Below are 22,682 nucleotides of genomic sequence, written 5' to 3'. Positions count from 1 at the left end.
AATAAAGCAAAAAGTACATTCAATTACATATACACATTTTAAAAGCCCTCAATTCTCTGCAACAGAAGTAGAAATTAAAGAGAATTGTTTTACCATACATAACGTAAAACAGAAAACAAATAAATCAATTAAATTAAAAAGTGGGCTTGTTTCCTTCCAAAAATCTTTCAGGGATATATATCCTTAAGATATGACAACTAAAAATATATTCCAACCTAAAAATTAGGAAGTCACAATATCACCAGTATGTGATATATATTATCACATTAATTAAATATATTAATGCTATTTGAGTAATGGTATATTGTGCTAAAAATGTATTTAATCAGATATAAACCACAAGTCCAAAAATGCAAATCAATTGGCTGTCCCAGTGAGAATTTAGTATAAGGCAAATACCATGTCGGACCATATTGTAACACATCATAACACCACGCATGGTACCATACCATATCATAGCATACCCTGCCTATCCCAACCATACAATACTATGAAATACCTTGTATGTCATGGTGTGTTTTGTTAACATACTGGTGCTTTAGAAACCTTGAGCAAAGGTGCTCTCCATTTCTCAATAACAATGGGGCAACTAGGGCTCCTGCCGCATTTGTTTGCCACAGTGAAAGTAAGGGGTCCCCTTAGCAATTCTCAAATTAGATGGATTAGCTCCAAGACCGCTGAGGATCCCGCTATATAAGATACCTTCTCTATGTTGCAAAGCATTATTTTACTCTGCAGTGGTGTGAGCCTACGTTTGAGTCACAGTACATTCACTAAATCCTGTCCAAGGATGTTGACTGTTAAATAGGCGCCCTCATGCATCCCACATTTTCAATTTGTTACATTAGTAGGGTCCTAAGAACAGCAGCCTTCCACAATGATCACCCACAGCCTAAAACAGTTTGTGTACTGTGCCCCTGAAAGTTTGTTTTAAAAATAAATAAAGAAAAGTCCACATAAATGCAGAAAATTTCCTCCGTTTCAAAATGAGAACATTAGAAAATGTTGTTGAATGAGCACTTGCTCCTAACTTTTTAGGTTGTTGTATCTTTTTCAATCATGTAAATGCTTTGCATTTTAGTGATTGTGTTTTATATGGCATAGGATACCCTAACGATGTATTAATCACCCAAGACCCTAATTTTGAGGTCCCTTTAAATTGCTATTGGTCCATTAAGAAGAGTTGCTGGACTCATAGATTTATGAGATACATGGGAACACTGCAGACCAGTTTACTTTCGCCCAGTGGTTTCAGCAGGTGAAGGAAGTCAAACTCTCTGGGTGAAAGTCTGTGACGAAATGAGGGGTTACCATGGGAATCAGACGTGGAATTACTGATTCATTACACAACTCCTGAATTCTAAGGGCACTCTGAGGTTCATCCCTGAATTCCTGTAAATTCCTCACCCCCAAAACTAAAGGGACCCCAATATCATTAACTTCTTGAGTGCCCAAGTAACACAGCTGTATTGTAGGCACTCATAATGATGCCCTGAGTATCAAAGTTCCAATAGAGGCACTACTCCCAATAAGAGCATCAATAACAATATGGCTTAAAGTAATATCAAGATGGTTGATGAAATTATGCTATTTAGATAATATGTTCTGTTATGTTAGAAAATATTTATAAAGCACACTATTACCATATGGTCTATTGGCACTGAATATATTAGGAGGTGACACAGACCATTCAGTGAAGAGCACGTTCTCCAGCTTCTGCTTTAAGAGGGAGTGTGGGATGTTGTTTTTGTGTTTGTGCACAGGTTTTGTAGCAGGTTTAGCACATGCAATTGCGAATATTTTTAAGTTGGTAGACTAACTACCATTTATGTGACGATGTGTGTAGGCATCTGGTTCTGTACTGTATTTTCAGAGGTGATTTTAGAAATGTACTTGCAGGTTAAGGAGATACAGACTAAAGTCTTGATGTGAGCTATGACTGATCATCTACCTTCCCAACTGGGGAATCTATGTAGGTGAACTTGCTTCAATAACGCTCAACGTCCTGTGATTCTGGGCAAATCACTTAATCTCCCGTGCCTTACAAAAATGAATGTGTCCTTCTGTAACGAAACTGGTGCTAATGTAAAGTGTTCTCATGCCCGATGTCTCGGGTCTAGTTTACGCTATATAAAACTCTAAAATATATATATATATATATATATATATATATATATATATATATATATATATATATATATATATATATATATATATATATAATGTTTTGGGGCTAAAATATAGCATGGATGCATACTCTTTACAACCAAAAATATCTTTGATCTTGCCCTCCGGTTCCGAGTGAACTTTAACATAATTAGTCACATGTAGAACTGTTTTAGTTTGACAAGATTGTGATCGAAGCCTAATGATTTCAAGGTTGGAAAAAAATCTCTCACAATCTACCACATCAAAAGTAGCTTTAAAATCTGAAATGGTGACATATAGAATAACGATAAACAACAAGAGAGAGAGGGTATGTCCACACTCTTGGTCCCCCTAATAGAGATATAATAACAACAAAAGAGCGTGATGCGGAAAGGAGTCAAAAATGCAATGATTCGCTATGTGCTTGGATAAAGTGTAAAGGAAACAGAATCCATCTGATGAAAAGTAAAACCCTCACTCACCAACATAGTTGGTGACATGCTTCATCATGGGGTTTTACCCAGAGGGGCCTTGTGCACCTCTGGTGTGCTTCGACGCTTAAGATTAAGGCGGAGCAGCAAATTTCAGACTAGAAAAAAGTGAGGTGATAGGTGTGGAATAAACAAGGGAAAAGGAAAAAATTGATTAAAAATCATGTGTCGTACACCAAAACATTTTAATAGTGACGAGACAGGAATATGTTAAAAACTGTGAAGGATAATTACTGCTGACGTTAATTTGGTCAGATTTATCCTATGGGTGGTCAAGTGGTCGACATGTTTCAGCTTATCAAATGTTTTTCACTAAGCTTTCATCAGGACCTAATTATACAACAGAACAAAGGCACCTTGGCGGTGTAAGCTCGCTAAGGCTTACCCTAACCTCAGGTGCAAAGAACCGATAGACTCACGGTTACAGTAAAGGTCTCCCACTGTTCTGGAAACAGACCTCGTATTTGTATAAAAGAGTGGGTGCGTGCTCCTTGGGCAAGAAGGCGAATTGCGGGACTACAGAACAAATCATCCAAGTCCACAGCCAGCAGTCTGCACCTAAAAGGTCCGCCGAGCCCGGAGGACATATAGAATAACTCTTTTAAATAAACATAAACTTGAATAATTAAGAAAAGGTAAAACATTATTGGATTGTAAATAATGCCTCTCTTTTTTAAGTATGTTATTGGATTTTTTTAAATAACTATATTTAATGCATGAGTATTGGTATATAGAATTTGTATGTATTTATCAGTTCAACATACAATCAGACATCCTGCCTGTGCAGCAGAAAGAAAATTAAAATCCAGTCATGCTTGAATATGGGCAGATTCATACTAGAAATATGCTATTTATGTACTCATACAATTATTTACATCATAGTACCTGAAAGTCACTGATCAAAATACCAAGACACAGCCACCTATGATAACTCGAGGTTGTAAAAGGCACTGTGATGGATCAAATATGACAAAGCATTGTTTCTAGGTCCAGTATAATTTAAACTTTGCACCTTCCAACCAATCTGGAAGCCTAAATGCCGTTCCAGTAGCATCTGTTTCTATTTGACTGAGATTCAAAACGTTTGCTGCTCCTGCTGTAGCCTTCTGTGGGACTCATTATTTACTAATTGCTTTTACAGCGCTAAAGGCAGGTCTGTTGGACCTGAGGTATGGGAAGCGTGTCTCCTCCTGATATTTTCTAATGTCATTTGTCTGGTTCATGAGCCCACAGCGTGAATTTCTTTGGGAAACCATGATTTCAACACACGAACTATGGAAGTAGTTCACATTGTACAAATAGTCAATGTCAATGTTTAATCAATGTGGATATTGAGGATGTATACATACAAATTAAAGTCAATTTCCCACAAGGTGAATAATAAGAAAACAATAAAAAAAAACAGCATTGTCAGAAATGGAAAATGAATGCTAAGCTCATTAAATACATATGCCCATGTCAAGAAAATCCATGAAACAGTATTTGAGAGTCTTCGAATTCGTATGGTCATCCATCTATAAATAACCACATAAAGTTTAAATGAGACATACATTGAAGGAATAAACATGGTGACCAAACCTCCAACTGAAGTAGACAAATATATCCTGACATCACTGTGATTACAATGCAAGGACAAAATCATAAATTGCCCCAAAGGTGATTCGCCCGACAGATGTGACCCCCTCCTTTCATTTTTGGATCACTAGATTTCTTTAAGTCACCTCTAGACTTAGGTCTTTTACACAGGTTTAGCAGCACATGTTCAACTGAAGGGGTGTGCCTGTGCACTCAATTCAACTGTCACTACACTGGGACTGGCCTGAAGCCAGCATGAACCTCCCACTGTAAGGCAATAAATCTGCAGATCACCCTGCCTTTTGCACATGAGATACTTGTGGGATTTTGGAGCAGGATAGTAATAGAGCCAATTTGAAAGGTTTTTTTCCAGGCTGTGAATGTCATCATTTTTTGCCCCCTCACCACCAGGCTTTGCCTGGTTATGACAGACAGAAAAAAGGACAATACACCGATCACCCTAAATAGGGCAGACGGTGTAATGTTCTTCCTATGACGTCCTCCACATTGTTGGGTCAATAGGGTTTCATCAATGGCTTAAGATCTACCCCTATCTAAATGAGGAGGAGGATCGAGGCTTTGCTATACTGGGTACTCCGTTGCCTTAACTGGTCCACAAAACTCTAAATCAGGCCCTTGCTTTTTTGAGACATTATCCTGTTTTGTGAGACAAATGCTCCATTTTTATGGAGTCCAGAAGACTGGGTTCAAGGATCAACTAACAAGACAACGTACGTCCTTGTCATCTATCTACATTGTGTAATCCCACTCAGAGTTTTCCACAATGGCAAGAGGACATTGACGACCCCTTCACATATAACTGTTGACTTTATCCTGCTGGCCCTAATTCAGATTACAAAAGTGTCTAAGTCAGAACCTGGGAATCTTCACTGAGGCCAATTTCTAGATCCAATTTTACACAGATTCCTGCCAGCTGACCTTCCTTGGTTCATCCATTCAAAGTCTTTTCCAGTTAACAATCAGCAGGAAACCAGGATTCCCACTTTGTGTATTAGACCTCTATGGAACCCACACCAGCTACTGCCTCCATGTTTGTCTGTTTGACCTTTTCTGTCTCTAAAAATATTTTAAGCGCAAATGAAGGAATATTCATGGTGCCCAGCTAGGATCTTCAATCCTACCCCTTTCACTGCACGTACCTATTTGTCAAGAACTGAAATGCCCAGGCCCGATTTGACCTCTGGAGGGCACTTGAAGATTTTGGAGTTACTTTGCTACTTTTCACTGGCTTCAAATGGGATGTGTTTAACAATATTCTTTATGGAGACGTTTTTCATTTTAGAACTTTTGCACTACTTTTCTTTCTTCCTCAATGTTTATGTTTCTTATTACAGTTTCAGTGTATACTTAAATATTGTGATGGCTCTTTAAGTTCTTTATTTATTTAAGTCTGTTGAGATAAGGTTTTTTTTATACACATCTCAAACATTTCCCTGGGAATTGCAACTCAGGTTAAACTACCAAAGTGAGGCAAAGTTTTTGTCATTGAAGCAAGTTCACCTATATGAATTCCCCAGTTGGGAAGGTAGATGATCAGTCATAGCTCACATCAAGACTTTAGTCTGTATCTCTTTAACCTGCAAGTACATTTCTAAAAACACCACTGAAAATACAGTACAGAACCAGATGCCTACACACTTCCCACATAAATGGTAGTTAGTCTACCAATTTAAAAATATTCGCAATTGCATGATCTAAACCTGCTAATGAAGTACAAACATAAAAACAACACCTCACACTCTCTTTAAAGAAGATGGAGAATGTGCTCTTCAGTGAATGAGCTGAGTCACCTCCTCATATTTTCAATGCCATGAGACCATATGGTAATTGTGTGCTTTATAAATATTGCCTAACGTAGCATAACATATATTCTAAATAGCATCCCTGTATAGAGTTTCTGAAATGCTGAAAAAGTAAGCTTTAAAATATAATGTATTAAAAATATAATCATATATAATTCAAACATGGGAACACGGTGCTCTCCTACAGCATTAGCAAATATGATGCCAACACACAGATACTACTGTGCCTGCACAGAAAAAAACAAACACACAAGCATACAAATTCATGCCACTTTGTGGGGATATAAACATGGCGACCAGCCTACCAATTTTGTAGATAGCTGTGAGCTGCAGTCTCTGAATGCTGCTCTAGGCCATTCGGTTGTGGGCTGTGCACTCTGGTCAGAAACACAAGCAACAAGACCCTTACACAAAGTTCAGCAGTTAACTTTTGCTGGAATTTTTTCTCAAGTTTTGATTACGTATTTTCTAGCCAGTGAGTAGTTCTCACACTGGATTGAATAGCAGTTTTAGGTCTCTGCTTGGTCTACTGGAATTTCTTTAAAGGAACAGGAACTGCTGGCAGGACTTTAAGTGGGATCAAAAAAACTGGGGGGTCTCTCAAAGGGACGTAGTCTATGTAATTAAGGGTATGGCTTAAAAATATATAGTTTAAAAATCTGTGCTTAGCATAGTGTGCCACCCGACTTGTATTTTGCTGTTTCTGTCATTGCATCTAGATATATGATACAACAAGTAACATCATACCTACAGCAAGTCAGGACTATTGGCTTTGTCAATTATTGTTAGTTGCATAAGATAAATAAGCAGCAACTATGGCTTGTATACAATATTGAAAAAGCGTCCACTTAAAGCCCTGGTAACATCACAACAATGTTGCTGCTCCTGAGTTTCAAAGAGAAAGGAAATCCAGTGAGAAAATGACTCTCTTCAAAGGATTTCCCTTCTCCTACAACGCTCACCTGGCATGACGTCATGCATGCCGTAACTTCTCTACTAGTGAGAAGGGAACAGTGTGAGCACACGCACATCATGTGCCTGCGGTCACTGCAGTCGGAAAAAATGGGACCGCCAGGGCACAAAACAGAGACCAATAGAGACCCGTTTCGAGGCCCCCTTTAAAAAACTACCGGTGCTCAGCACCGGCGAGACCCGGCCCACTTAAAGCCCTGACTGCTTGTATCTGTAAATGGCGGCTGTAGCAAAATTACAGCAGGCCGAGAACCAAAGCACAAACGTAAAATCAGCTGTGTAAAGCAACCGTACTTTCCAATTCAAAATCACTTATTGACCGAAAATGTCCTGGTATAGAGAAATCACAATTTCAGAACAAAGTAATTAACTTTTTTTCAATTGAAAAGGGGGTTTTATTTTTAAAGCCATTTGTTATCAAATAGATGAGCTAAATGATGTCCTATATTCAGTCTCAACCCAGAACCCTGATCACTGTGCAGCATGACATCGAAACGTTAATCTAGTTTCTGTGTTACTCCGCCGGCATCTGCAAGGCAACCCGATTTCTTATTCCGCATCACGTCCGAGCCTGACTCTAATCCAGTTCCTTGGCAAACAATGATGTCTGAGACAGTTTAAACTGACTGTGAGATGTTACACTTCAATTTCCCCCCTGTGTCACGAGCTCCCTTTCTGTCTCATCCACTCGACGTCAATCTCCCTGGGAGCCCGTCTCATTCTTTGAAGCGCCTCCAATTAATCGCGCGGGAAAACAAATGACGTAGTTAAAACGGAGGGCTTAAAATGGCCTTACCTGCCGCGTTTGCAACATCTGTGGTTGAGACGTTGTGGGAATTGGCGTGCACCTGGAAAGTCACAGCTGCTCCCATCACACTGCAAGGTAATCAAAGAAAAATAGGATTGAGATTGGGAAAATGTGCACAACATTCCAATGCATACCCTTTACTATGGATACTGAAAATGTGGTCAAATACTTTTGCGAATAGATAACATGCCACAGAGCTGGCTGCAGGGGAATGTGACTGGTGCAGCAGGCACTGATCTCAGGGGTGAGAGGTTGCGGGGAGGGGGGGATGCTGAGTTTAGAAATAACAGGGGGGTGACAATGCCCCTGCTGCAGAGTCCCTTGTGTGTCTAGCAGTTTTCAGGCAACAATAAAAATGGCAAGACAACTCTGGTGATTAATGTTCCTCCTGGAGAGAGAAATCTGAGTTTTATATATTGGCAATTTCCACCCATGATAAAGTGTTGCAGAGCGTTAATATGCCTCCTGCAAAGACCATGCACCATACAAATCACCAAATTGTTTATCACGTGGACCGCTCGGTAGGTTACTGCTTTTGTCTATGAGATCCTTCAGTTACTTGCAGCTGATACGTTTCAACTGTAATATAGCACAGCGAGCTATGAACTACCAAAAAAGAGCTGCATGCAAACTGCAAGGTATATGTTATGTTTTTCCCCACTCTTTCATTTTCCTAATGTTGCTAAAAAGGGTTCATTTGGGTAGAAATACATTCTTATTAGTAAAGTCAACCTCCAACCACTGTGGTACATTTTAAATCATGAGTTTGTGCTTCTCTAGACCAAGCACTATTAACATATACTGCCTACTAGAATCGGTGACATGTAACTCCTACACCTTGTAATCCTCAATGTTTTATGTAACATTTCCTATAGACTGATTCACGCATGTATGATTCATTGACTCTGTTCTGTATAATGTGTGTGATGTAAAGTGCTCTGACACCTTACAATTGTATGAGTAACACTATAAAAATATTAAATGCATGTGAGAGCGGGCTATGGAGCGATGAGGGGCACTGGGGAGGCATGGAAGTGAGGGAAATTGTGGAGAAGGGGGTAATTGTAGAGAGGTTGATATTAGGAAGTGGTCGTCAACAAAAATTGTCGCACTGGTCACCACCAGCACTAAAGCTAACCCTGACATGCACCTCACACAGCAGTGTTGAGAAACATATAAGCAGGATACAGTGACTGCAGAAAATGGAGCCTACTTCTGACTAACCAAGACACCATCGGCTGACTCATTGGGCCCAATATGCGGTAATGGGGACTAAATTATGCAGCAGGGTTGACTTAATTATGGGGCACAAAAATGCTAAGTGTGTCACATTCTATAGACACTCAATTGATGGACGGAATGCAGAACAAATCAAAACATTCACCCCCAGTCAAGAGATCTGGGTTAAATCCATCATTCTTTTGCTCACCTATTGCTTCTATGTCCGCACATTTCACTATTCTGTCATTTTGATACACATTAATGATTACCATATGGATAAAATAACCATCTTACTAGTGCTAGTTTAAATTCTGAACACAGAAAGTAGTAGGTGGCAGCAGACCAGATAACCTCTGCAAATGCTTTGCCACTTTGTGACATTAAAGTCTCGATTCAAAAAGGGGCTTACGACTCGTAAAGTTAGATTCCGCCCAAGTTCAGAGATTACACCCTGAGTGCAGATACTTCGCACTCGTAAATTTACGAGCCATAAATCCATTTGTGAATCAGGCTCTATGTTTTTCGCTTCTTTAGAAAGCCTTTCTGCGTTTGAGCTGAACACTTTTTGTAAAAATCATCTACTTATGCAGCAGATGGTGAGTTTAAAGCAAGTGCTGGAGATTCATAATTATGTGGCAAACACAGCAGCCGCAGAGTCCCAGTGGTACTGATTATTGTTAGCAGCCTTCATCCAGACAACGGCATCTCTACGGTGCTATCATCAAACAGTGCCATGAGAGGTTCTGTGATGGTGAATTCCGCACAAAACAAAAAGACTGTAACACAGCATTAAGGGTGGGCGGAATTTGCGAAATTGACTTTCGCAAATTATCGCGAAATTGCGCAAAATCTCATTGAGCATGCGATACTTTCGCGAAGATGCGGAGATTGCTTTTCCCGCCCGTTCGCGATGTGTTTTTGCGTGCTCTCGGGGAAATATATCTCCAACTTGCCCATGCGGTCGCTAATGGGCCCAGCCATCTTGTTCGGGATGCTTATTTCCTGTTCGCGATCGCAATGACGTGTTCGCGATCGCAAACTCTCGCGGGATAGCGACCGGCTACCAACAATCCAACATCTTGTGGCGCGCATGAACGGATAGGAAAACTCGTCGGCGAACGCAGGGACCCGGTAAGTCGAGATCGCGCGCGTGAGAATGCATTTTTAAAGCGCAAACAAGAAAAATACTTCCGTTTCGCAGCAGGTTGCGAAAGTTTTGACATTTTCGCGCTCTTCGCGGAACGCGAAAATGTCAAAATATCGCAAATTCTGCGAGCGGAACGAAATTTACCACCCAGGCCTACACAGCATCAAATAACAGAATTTGTCAACACTGAATGTTTATTGTTCTTATTGTTATATAGCAATAAATACATAGATTGAAAACATTGTACTCAAAGAGTAACACTTGAGCAATGTTTTTTCTGTCTCATTTTTATTTGAAAATGATAAACATCATTTTGTTCTTTCTTCAAAAGTGGGAGGCCTATGCTTAAGACCAATATGACAATATGTCATAGCAAATGGTGATAGATGCTTTGTGAGTGTGTAATTGAGTGTGCCACTCCATTTTCAGAAGTACACATTCAAAACATCGGTTCAGTGTTTCTGAAGATGTACATGAAAATTGAATCTTTTTTAAAGATGTTCCTGAGAAATACTCTCTACTAATAAATTGAAATATTTATCTAAACGTAATTGTATGAGTGGAAGTAGGAAACACATGTTAACACACCATGGGAATGTTTTCTTGAAGAAGTTTGACCTCGGACCTGGGGAACTGGGTTCGAGTCTCAGTAATGACACTGAACATCCTGTGATTCTGGGCAAATCACTTAATCTCCCCGTGCCTAACAAAAAATGAATGTGTGTCCTCATGTAACGTAACTGATGCTATGTAAAGCGCTCTGATACCCGATTGGATTCGGGTCAAGTTCGCGCTATATAAAACTCTGCAAAAAAAAATAAAGTGTGAAATCCATTGACGCACACTACAATGAAACAACTAAGTAATACAAATATAATACAGGGCTGCAGGGTACAATTGCGTCATCAGTTGTGACTGGGGGGCAGATTTATCAATATTTCATGCAACACAATACACCAAGTACTGCACTGCATAAAAGGGAGAGGGCGGGAATGCACCATATTCAACATTATGTGACACACTACAGTCCTCTCCTTGCCCTTGCAAACTTTTGGCTGCCCAGCCCCAATGCAGGAACCCTTGTGTCATAGTGCAAGGGTGCTTGCATTGAAGGCAGATTGTGCAGGAAGAGACACCTTCCTGAACAAAAACAATCTTCTGAGGATTTCTCCTCAGAACACAGCACACATAGAAAGAGGGAATAACAAGGAGAAGTAAAGATATTATGCCTCCCCCGGGAACGCGTAGCATTTTGATGCATCCCCAAGTCTACCACTCATGGTGAATCTAGGAATGCACCAAAGTCCATGGGTTGATGCGTGGAAACACTCATGCTCCACCCATTGATTGCCTCCCTGGGGCAGAGTACTGCAAGGCAGTGACTTTTGCTGCCTTGCGTTACACCATATTTACCAAGCACCACAGGACCACACAAGATAGTCTTGTGTGGCTTGGTAATTCTGACTTTAGTGTTGTGTTGCCCTTGCGTTGTCATGCATGATGCGAGTCCTTTAAATTCTGTTTGTAGAGTGTTGCAAGATCCCGCATAGAGGAAGTGTTGCACGGTACCGAGGAGCTGCGGGGCTGAGATGCAGAGTCTTGTGTTCTCGTTGAAGATGCCCTTGACGAGGGAAGTGCAATGCAAAGTCCTGCGTCAAAGATGCATTGAACACTGGCAGCTTTGAAGCAGAGTGGTGAAGAGATACATTGCACTGCATCAGTTCTGCCCACCGAACCACAGTTGGGCTGGGTGAGCAGTGCACCTTGAGGCCCACTCCCAAAGATCCAGGATCGGGGTGGCCCATATGGGGGGAAACTCACAGCAGACTGAGTCTAGGCACTGAGTTCTAGGTGGTTGGAGCCCTTTCTGTCCTGTGAGGATCTGATCAGGAGGCCAACCAACTAGCCCTTGGAGTCACTCTGGTGGTCCTGGGATCAAGAGAGAGGTCCAGTCGATTCACTCAGGGAGTAGGGCAGCAGGGCAACAGAGTCCTTCTTGCAGAGCAGCACAGAGCAGTCCTTCTTGCTGAGCAGCACAGCAGTCTTCCGAGTCTTCCATAGCTCCAGAAGTGTAATCAAGAGTGGATAAGATGGTCTTATTGTTATACCTGATGCCTTCCTTGAAGTATGAGAAGTTTCTAGAGAATTCTCTTTGAAGTACATGAAGTTTTCTGACTCCCCTGCACTGGCTTCGAGATGGCTGCATGAACAATGCAGTGGGGACAAGTCCTTTGTGGGAAGGCAGAGCACAGTATATTCAGTTGCAAGTGGGTGTGTGCCCAGCTCCTCCTCCATGCTGCCCTGGATAGCCCTTTCCAGGTGCACCTAATCTCTCTATTGTGTGGCTGTCTGGGTGGAATAAAAATGTCTAACTGCCAAATACACACAGTCAAGTGACCCAGTAATAATCTGCAGACACCGAAAATAGTAAGGGCAGGAAAAAGTTAACTTTCTAATGTCGCATTTTCAAAATTAAAATTTAAAACCTGACTTTTCAATTAAAGAGAATTTTTAATTGCAATGTCTCAGACACCAAACATAAAATGTTTACCTGTTCCCAATCAAAACGTAGCACGTATTTTCACTTCCAGGACATGTAAACCCTCAAAGTACATATCCAACCTTTTAATTACATGTAGCCTGCCCTATGAGCGTCCTGGGGTCTACCTTAGGGGTGACCTATATGCAATAAAAGGGGAGTTTAAGGCTTGCAAAGGGGTAATATTGCTAAGCCAGATTGGCTGCATTCAGGCTGCAATTGCAGACCATGGACATGTTTGAAGGGCTACTTAAGTCAACAGATCTGGGTTAAATCCATTGTTATTTCGCTCACCATGCCACCCCAGTTTAGGCCAAGCCATCTGCAAATCAACTTTGAACTTGTGCCTCATGGGAACAGTCCAGGCCAAACTGCCAAGCCAGGTCCTCCCTGGGCCAGAAACAAGCATCATGGGACTGGTTTCAGGGCATCACCCCTCATCTGCCTAGGCTAGCTTGAATCCAGCGACACAGTGAGCCCGGGACCCACGTCTGGGCATACCCGGCGCACTTAGGGCGAAAAAGTAAAAGACACACAGTTGATGGATGGAATGCAGAGCAAATCAAACATTCACCTCCAGTCAATAGATCTGGGTTAAATGCATGGTTCTTTTGTTCACCATGCCGCTCCAGTTTAGACCCAGCCATATGCAAATCGGTCATGACCCTGTGCCTCATGGGAACAGTCCAGCCCGAACTTCCAGGCCAGGTCCTCCCTGGACCGGAAACAAGCATCCATATTGGCCATCCCTGTAGAGGTACCACCACCGGGAGTTTCTTAGGACATATGGAGTCCCCTTACTTATGTACCAGCTGAGAATAATCAAAGCAACAGGGTTGGAAATGGTGCATCTAGGGCAACTGGCTACTAGAACCACCCTCCGTCTTCTCAGAAGGGGCATGGGAACCCTCCCCCACCTCTCTGTGTCCCCCTTGACCTCCCCTTCACTCCTGAAGGGAACCTGAATCATCCTTCTTTGGGTCACTCACAGGTACCTTCTTGTGGACACTGGTGCTGATCCAGCAGTCCGTTTTCTCAGCAGACTTTCTGGGGTCAGTGAGCTTACTATCTACAAGGAGTTGGCGCAGCACTATAAAACATAGACAGAATGTGTGTTCTCTAGCAATTAAATTGTACAGCCCCTTGTAATTGCTTTCTTCCCTGCCCTTCAACTGTGTCTTGCAAAAATGATCCACACTATCTACCCAGGCCTGCTGGGACAGCTTCTGGCTGTCCCTTAACTTCTGCCTATACTTCTCTGGGCTGTGCCCATATTTCCTGGTCAGGACCTTCTTCACGAGGGGATACTTCATCCTGTCCCCTTTCCCTCGGGCTAAACGGGCATCCCTCCCTTCATTGGGACTATGCCTCCAGAGACTGGCCCCACATTCATCTTCAGGGACCTATTATTCTCCAGGGAAACCTAATAGGCCTCAAACTAGTTGTCTATGTCATCTCACAAATAATGTAAGGCACCAAATCTTTCAGGATGGGGACTCTCTTTTGTACAATGGATACTAAGGTAATGCTACCACCAATACTGCTAGACTCTGCCTGCTTGGCCCTGATGTGCAGCTCCTTGAGACTGATCCCATGGGACATCCTTCTTTCATCCATGGCCAGTCTCTAAGCCTCAGCCTTACTCTCCTCAGCAATAGCTTTGTCTCTGGCAAAGGCTCTCTCGGCCTTCCTCTCCTGTGCTTCATCCTGGCCAGATGCAGCTTGAGCTCCTTCTCTGCCTCCCTATCTTCAGCTCCTATGGGGCAGGCCCCTGGGAAAACACATGGCTCCCTGCCCCACCCTGGGCATCCTCTGGGGGTGAGTTGTGCTAATCCAGATGCTCAGGACCCAGGCTTGGGTCCACCACCTCCTCATCATCCTCCAAGTGTTCTCCCCATCCTCATCCTCCTCCTCTGGGGTAGTCTTCCACTTCTGAACTTCCCCAAAGGCTCTGAGGGCTACCTGGGAAATCCAGGTTGGTAGCCTTCTTGCCTACCTTCAGCCCTTCTCTTTGCAAAGCTTCAGCAGCTCAACCCTGCTAAGTCTGTCAAACTCAATAATATGATCCATTTCTTACAAAAAGGGAGGTAGGGCACAAATCAATTCGGAAAAAGGAGAAAACAGTCAATAGAAAACTAGAAGAATTTAAAATGAGACAACTCTGGTGTTAAATTATTTAGATGGGATTGTTATGCTACACAAATCATTGTATGGTACTGCACAAACACAAGTTCTGGGCCCCACCAATGGTAACTAATATTGGGAATGTGGTTGATGCCTGAGTAGTGTTTCACCCCCCTCAACCAGTGACTCCATATCCAACAGAGTCTATGTGCTAACCTACAAACCCTGATGCCTACCTCTCCAAACCCTGAGGCTCTCCACTGTTGAAGAGTCTTCTGAGCATCTAGCTACAACATGCTGCAACAATTACCAGTTACCACTCTCCGCTATACTTCCAATATATTCTAAATGACTTTTAAAGGCTCAGATCTTTAAAAAAAAAATCTTTTGAGGGTAAAGTCCTTTTGGCCTTGTCTCCAAAAATCTAGAATTCCTTATCCCTAAATATTAAGAGCATCATATCACACTCCCTGTTAAAGAAGAAACTGGGGACCCTGCTCTTCACTGAATGAGCTGAGTCACATCCTCATATTTTCAGTGCCAAGTGACAATATGGTAATAGTGTGCTTTATAAATATTGTCTAATATAACATAATATATTATCTAAATAGCATCCCTGTATAGATTTTCTGAAAATCTGAAACACGTTAGTTTTAAAATATAATGTATTAAAAATATAACCATTTAAAATCACAGGTTCAACATTTATCCTCTGGCTTGGTCTAGATACAATCAACATAACATTCAACATTTCTTCTTTGCATTAGATCTTATACCATAACTATTTTACATATGATAAAACCATCGATCTACAAACCCTTCAGTCTTACCTGGGCAGTAGACTATGCAAATATATACATGCATTTGATTGAAAAGAATTATATTGTATAAACCACACAATGTATTCACTATAAAACTATGGATGTGCTATACAGATGATGCTTTTGGAATGGGGTCAGCATGGGAGACATCGCTTACATCAAGTACACTACAACGCATTCCATTACAATGCGGTTGTTACAATGACCGCGTTGTTACAAAGCAACCCATTACATCGCAAGTTGTTACAACGACTTGCTGTAGGGGGTGCGCTGGTGTTGGATTTACAATCTAACACCTTCCCTGCTGTTGCACAAACTGGAGTAGGAATAGTAAATTCTACTATTACTAAGTTCAGCGCACCCCCACAGCAAGTTGTTGTAATGACTTGCGATGTAATCGTTCGTGTTGTAACAACGTAATGGAATGCGTGGTAGCACATTCGTTGTAAAGAGATATATTCGGTCAGCTTCTAAAGAGAAACTTATGGAATATGTGCTTATTAACACATATTTAAGGAAATAGGTCCGAATGCATTAATGTTTTTAACAGTAGTCTATATAAATCTAAGCATTCATTTAAGTCAGATTTCTACATTAAAAACTCAAACAGGAATAGTATATTAAATGCTATTATCTTTCACCCTATAGGAATTACGTATGGTTTGGCACCTCAGTTGACTGTGGTGTCAGAAATGTATGACCACAAGATCCCCAAGCCAGTATGTAGGAACATAGGAATGTCAGCCTCTGACATACATTTTTCATGCCCAGGGCCGGGGTTTGCCAAGGTCAGCATTCCTTCCTTGGGCTGGAAGAGCAAACAACGGAAGCTATGAGCGGGAAAGAAAAATCCTGTTCAAAGAGTCATTGACAATTTCTCAGAAACAACCCCACATGTTAGGGATTTTTTTGTGAGAAACAAACACATTGAGCGAGTAAGTTCCTCCCATCAGCAATGACTTTTCACTGATGACATCTCAAATGATGAGTGATTCAGTAGGTATAGAGGTTCATGAGTGTGTTTGCGAGGGGCTGTATGGGTGAGTGTGCGTATGGCTGTGTTGGCGAGTGAATGGATGTCTCAGTGGTATATGTGTGAGTACATCTGTGACAGGCAGCATATGTGAGTTTTGGAGTTTATAACAGACTATATGTGAGAGTGAGTGATTGTGAGAGTGGCTGTTTGGATGAGTGTGTGCTTGTGTCAATGATTGTATAAGAGAGTAAGGATGTGTTAGTAGCTACATGAATATGTGAAATGTGGTGTGTATAACTGTATTGGTGAGTAAATGGCAGTGTGATTGAGTCTTTGGGTGACTGACTAGTTGTGTGAGTATCTCTGTGGATAAGTGCCAGTATGTGAGTGTCTGTATGGGTGTATAAGTGCATATATCAGAGGCTGTATTGATGAGTGACTGTGTGTATGAGTGAATGTATCGGTGAGTGAGTGGATGTGTGTAGATCTATGAATCAGTGAGTGTATGTATCAACTGGTATTGGTGTGTCAATGGTTTTGAGAATGGTAGTCTGTATTTCAGAGTGGGTGTATGAAAGGTTATATCATGGTGTGAGGAGTTGCATCAGATATATGTGGATGATGTCATAAGTGATGTCATCAATGATGTCATTTGAGATGTCTTCAGTGATGTCATCAGTGATGTCACTGACCATGTCATGAGTGATGTAATATGTGACATCATCAGCAGTGCATTGCAGAGGGGCGAGTTATTGTTAGCTCAACTAACTATAACAGACACATTTCTCTGGTTTTGTACGAGTGAAATGTCCAAATAACTATAACGTCCCTGAAAGCTGTGTTTTTTTGAGTGAATTTCTAAGGTTTTTTTAAATGCTAATTTCTAACTATAACGTCCCTGAAACCTATGGTTTTGTCAATGAATTTCTAAGGTTTTTTTAAATGCTAATTACTAACTATAACGTAGTAGTCGTGTTTGCAGAGTGATGCAGAAAGGGGGCTGGGCCTCCGACCAGTGCTCAGGAATACTGCTGCGTAGGACTTACAGGAGGTACCAGGAGGGCTTCTTGGCCCCCAGAGTCCCTCAGGAGTAAAGTGGACTTCATCCCCCAACCCATAGTGTGCCAGGAGGCGCGTATGCAGAGTGGTGGAGTAAGGGGGGGTGTGGCCTCCGAAGAACTCATAGCAATACCACTGTCTGGGACTTACTGGACATACTAGGAGGGGTACTTGTCCCCCAAGAATGTCATTGGGGCCAACTACCCCTCCTATTACCTCCAGTACATCCCACACTGCAGCATTGGTAAGTTCTCATGGCTGGCCCTGCCCCCTATGCCCACCATTCTGCAAACACGCTCTCTGGCACGCTCTTGTATGGGGATTAAAGTCCCCTTTGATGCTGGGGGCCCTTAGGGGCCAACTACCCTACCTGATACCTCCAGTAAGTCCCAGGTAGTGGGATTGTTGAGAGCTACACAGAGGCCACGCCTCCTTTCTGGACCACTCTGCAAACGAGCATCCTGGCACACTTGGTTGGAAGATGAAGTCCTCTTGCCTCCTGAGGGTCCCTGGGGGCCAACTAGCCCTCCTGTTAGCTCTAGTAAGCCCCACACAGCTGGACTGCTGAGAGTGGTCTGAGGCCACACCCTCTTTTTGAACCACTCTGCAAACGCACCTCCTGGCGCACTGCTGCTTGGGGGATGAAGTCCCCTTTAGTCCTGAGGTCCTCAGGACACATGTGAACCTCATTGCCCCACCAGCAGTGCGCCAAGAGGCGCATTTGCAGAGTGGAGTAAAAAGGGTCATGGCCTCGGATCACCTCAAAGCAATCTCACTATGTGGGGCTTACTGGAGATACCTGGTGGGCTAGTTGGCTCCTAAGGACCCTTATGGATCTAGGGGACTTAATCCCCATACCCACAAAGCCCCAGTAGGCACAGTTGCAGTGTGCTGCTGAGGGGGGGGGGGCCTCCGGCGAGATGTCAGCTTTTATCCCCTTTTTTTTGGTTATAAGTGGGGCTGTGTGGCCCCACTTCTCGCAATATTTTCTGGGCCCTGGAGACCCCATTCGGCCTTCGTCAGATGCCTCTTTACTCGGAATGTTAACACACCCACATTTAACAATGTCCTGCACCCTTCCCATTGGTGGGAATCCGCTCCTCCCAGATCATGTGCCCGTATACCACTCACTGCTCATACGAACTGCAAGTCCCAGAGTTCTCCTTTTGGGTGAGTATTACGTGGGGAATTTTCTTGTTAACATGCCCTTGTGGGTTGGCAGGGGGCAGGGCAATACGCGGTGTGGCAGAAAAATCACTGTCCTGATTTGCTGAGCATCCCGGACCTTCCTCGGTTCCCCAAACGTCCTAGCCCCCAAAATTCAAACAACCTACTGGTGGTCGCCAGCAGATAGTTATAGTAAGGAAAAGCATTTTTGACTTGCCTACTATAATTTTGGCGTCATTTGACCAACCTTCATAAAATGCTCCCAAAAAACTGTCAAAGGAGTTTCTGTGTGTCATGGAAAGTTTGGGGGCGTTAATTTCCATAGGAACGCATTGTCGAACCTACAGCCCGAACCGCTGGATGGAATTACACCAAATTACGCAGAATGGTAGATGTTGCTGCGCAGATTGTGCTCTTTGCAATTTGGTGGAAATCCGTCCAGTAGGGTTTGAGAAATTTAAAAAGAAAATTATAGATATATCTCTGGCCGTGGATATTTCGCGATCATTTCCGGATGCGCGAGCCAACGGGAATACTCTGATTGGCTGAACTCAACCTGAACAGAATTTGCAGCTGCCATTTTATTGTCCGGGAGCGGTTCCCAGGGCTGAAAATTTGTGTGAAAGCTAACATAAGGGGTCAGGGTGGAGATACTCTGAACCCATGTTTGAGAAATGTCTGTGAAAGTGACACAAGTCATGTGTCCAAAATTGCTTTCTTAAATTGCGTTCGATATTTGCAACATCGCCGCGACGGCCAGGGCAGCCACCGTGTACCGTCACGGGGACGTCGTGACTACCAACGTCGTCGTGAATATTGGTGGAAATATTTGAAAAATAAATCAATGAATCATTAATAAGCATTGTTCGAGAGATATTGAGATTCTGATAAATTTTTTGTATAGTTATTTATATAGTGAGTTATCTAGAGTGATGGTTGGAATCTTTTATATAGTTATAATTTTTTTATGTGGTGCTGGCTATTGAATTCCTGTTTTTGTTTGCCGCTTTCACGCCGATCTGCGGGGATCACGATTACCGACGTCATTGTGATCTCCGGCCTCACTTCGAAAACAGAAAATAGGTTTTAGAGATTGTTGTTCTAGAAATACACTAGAAAAAGATGAGTTTGAAGTACACATTAATAAACCCTTAGGGTGTTAAATACTGTAATGTGTGTGCATATATGTGTTTTTCACATTATGGTAAAGGCGCTATCGTTGTGGTTATCAGCATCATCTTGATTCCCGGAATAACTGCGAGAACGGAAAATTGGTTTTAAAGATGGTTTTTAAAGAAAGTTAGCACCAAAACATGAGTTTAAAAATGTTTTTAAATAATCATGTATATATTAGTATGTGTAGCTCAATGTTTGGAATAGATTTTTCTTCTAATTATTTTTGGATGTGCTAGTGGCCATTGAATGTCTGCTTTTGTTTTCTGTTCTTCCGAAGTGTCCGTGACCATCATGATGTTGTCTCGAAGATTCCCAAAAACTGAAAAAAGGAGCTTTTTAAAGAAAATTAAAAATATTTTGGGTATTAGGGTGGCTTTGACAAGAGCCTTTGTGTTAATTGTGTTTATATGACCTGACATAAGATCGGATTCAGAGTTTAGGTTACTTAGAAACACCCTGTTGCCTTTGTCTGTAAAGTGCACTCCATCATTTCTATAAATTCCATGCATGTCAAAAGCAGATTGTTGTCATAGATACAGCCCATGGTATGGTCTCTGAGGAAAGCAGAAACAGTTTTATTAACATGTTTCCTGGCTTTGTCAATCTGTGGACAGAATTGATTTGACACTTCCATTTCTGTCTTTGGCATATATTAGAGTACACCAAGACAATGTGAGGGAAAAGTAACATTAGTTCTGCAAAGGTATCTTTCATTAGGATTTCCTGACCTATCCCAGTCAATGTGTCTAGGTCATTGCCACCTCAGTGCACAATCATGGGGTGAGGAGCTCAGAAATCCATAATGGATTTAACCAAAGCCAGCAACTGATGAACCGTTAACCCTCTCTGGCCAAATCAAGTAATCTCCAAATTTGGCAAACCCAAATCCCTGTCAACACCTCTCCTTTTTGCAGCCTCTTTAGCCCAATAGACATAGCTGTGGCCCACAATCCACACTCTAATCATTTTGAAGTGAAGGAGCAATAGCAGTCAGGAGCAGGCTGGAGCTGAATTAAGTAGTTTTCTAAGTGAAAGCAGTTAAAATTGAGATTTTCTTTAAAGATATATTTCATTGGATGCCATCAGCATGAAAGTGAATAAACGTAGGTAGTGTGTTGTATGCCTTAGCAATAAGTCCTATTATTGGCTGTTGTTTAAAAAAGAATTGTAATACAGACATGGATATGCTTTTGAATATGTGGAGTAAACCACACCTGCTGTATTTTATTTGAAAGGTTCATGTTCCTTCTAGAATTTGCTGTGAACTTGTGACCTACTGGTTCCACTGGGTTGCTAGGTACACTGAGCTAAGAGTCTATTGGGGGAGGGGTTTTAAAGAGACAGAACATTTGTTTTTAAAGTTGAGGAGTTATGACATAATTCAAGCAAGGGCAAACTTTCATTTCCAACTCAGGACTGTGTAATAAACTGTTGTTCAGTATTTAAATTGAAAACAAACTGATGACTCCCATCTTTTTTTGCAATGGCTCAGTGATGATCGTGAAAACATCGTGAACACGCTGCGACAGGAACCTCGATTTGAAACAGAAGGAAAGGGTTAACAGATGCTAACCATTCACAAGTGGAGAAGTGCAGTAGTCTAAAATGAAAGACATGATTTCATTTGCTGCCTTTTTCATGATCATAGAGTGGAAAGTTGGAGAGGTGCTGTTTTATAGTTGCTTTCTATGAGAGTGGTGTACCATTCGTGTGCTTAGTTTTTACAAATCTTAACAGTGTCAAAACTATCCAGAAAGAGCTAAAACAACAATATAATCTATGAACTCAATTCACTGGTAAATATATATATATATATATATACACACACACACACACACATATATATTTTGCACACAAACACCGCCCGTCTCTCTTTGCTCTCAGCAGTGCGGGTTCTACAGCTCGCGCATGCGGTCCCACGACCAGACGTTACATCACAATGTCTCCGCAGTAGAAACAAAGAAGCAGCACACTCAGGCTCGATGTAAACAGTTGTTTATTTTATCTCCAGGAAAACAGAAGAGTAACACGCTCTGGCCTTTGTCAGTGTTACTTAAATTTATCATACAACACCCTTAAATAACGGATTACTTCATTCGTTCAAAATATATATATCAACACAAACAACGGACTTGCAGTTCATGCCGATCGCAACCAGGCATTTCAATGACGGCCATCTTAGCCATGTAAATGTATTCACTTAATCATGCATTTGGAAACAATATAGCAGATGTTTGAATAAGTATGCCAACACAAATTCAGCTTATTGAGTCACAATTTTCTCGCATTTTGTCACATCGCTATTGTTCCACATCCCACTACATTAATATGACATTGTGGAGTCAAAAATTATGGATTGCAATTCATCAACATTATATGTGATTCATTGCTCTAATGCATTGTTACCATGTTTCAAAATTGAGCCTTGAATGTGCAAAAAGCCACCAACAGTGGCATTAAAATCATGCTCAATCAAATACAATTAAGTAAAATATATATTTATATATATATATATCTAACTTTTTAATTATTTAAAAAATTTAGATTAAAAATGAAGAAGCATATGGGAGTTTTATTAAAAAGAGTATCGCAGTGATGTGAAAAAAATATATCAGATGAACTGTATCTGGCAGCG

At 41.7% G+C, this 22,682-nt stretch overlaps 1 protein-coding gene across 1 annotated transcript in view; it reads right to left on the bottom strand.

Annotated features, from left to right (window-relative positions):
• PTPRN2 (protein tyrosine phosphatase receptor type N2) overlaps nt 1-22,682 on the bottom strand; it is a 2,166,812-nt gene that overhangs the window by 1,029,710 nt on the left and 1,114,420 nt on the right. The window contains exon 11 of the mRNA XM_085631955.1: nt 7,806-7,885. Coding sequence (XP_085488081.1) covers nt 7,806-7,885 — 80 coding nt within the window. The remainder of the gene's footprint in view (nt 1-7,805; nt 7,886-22,682) is intronic.

This window comes from Triturus cristatus, chromosome 10, assembly GCF_964204655.1.
Source record: "Triturus cristatus chromosome 10, aTriCri1.1, whole genome shotgun sequence".
NCBI lineage: Eukaryota > Metazoa > Chordata > Amphibia > Caudata > Salamandridae > Triturus > Triturus cristatus.
The sequence above is the reverse complement of the archived record's forward strand: the minus strand, read 5'-3'. Positions and strand labels throughout refer to the sequence as shown.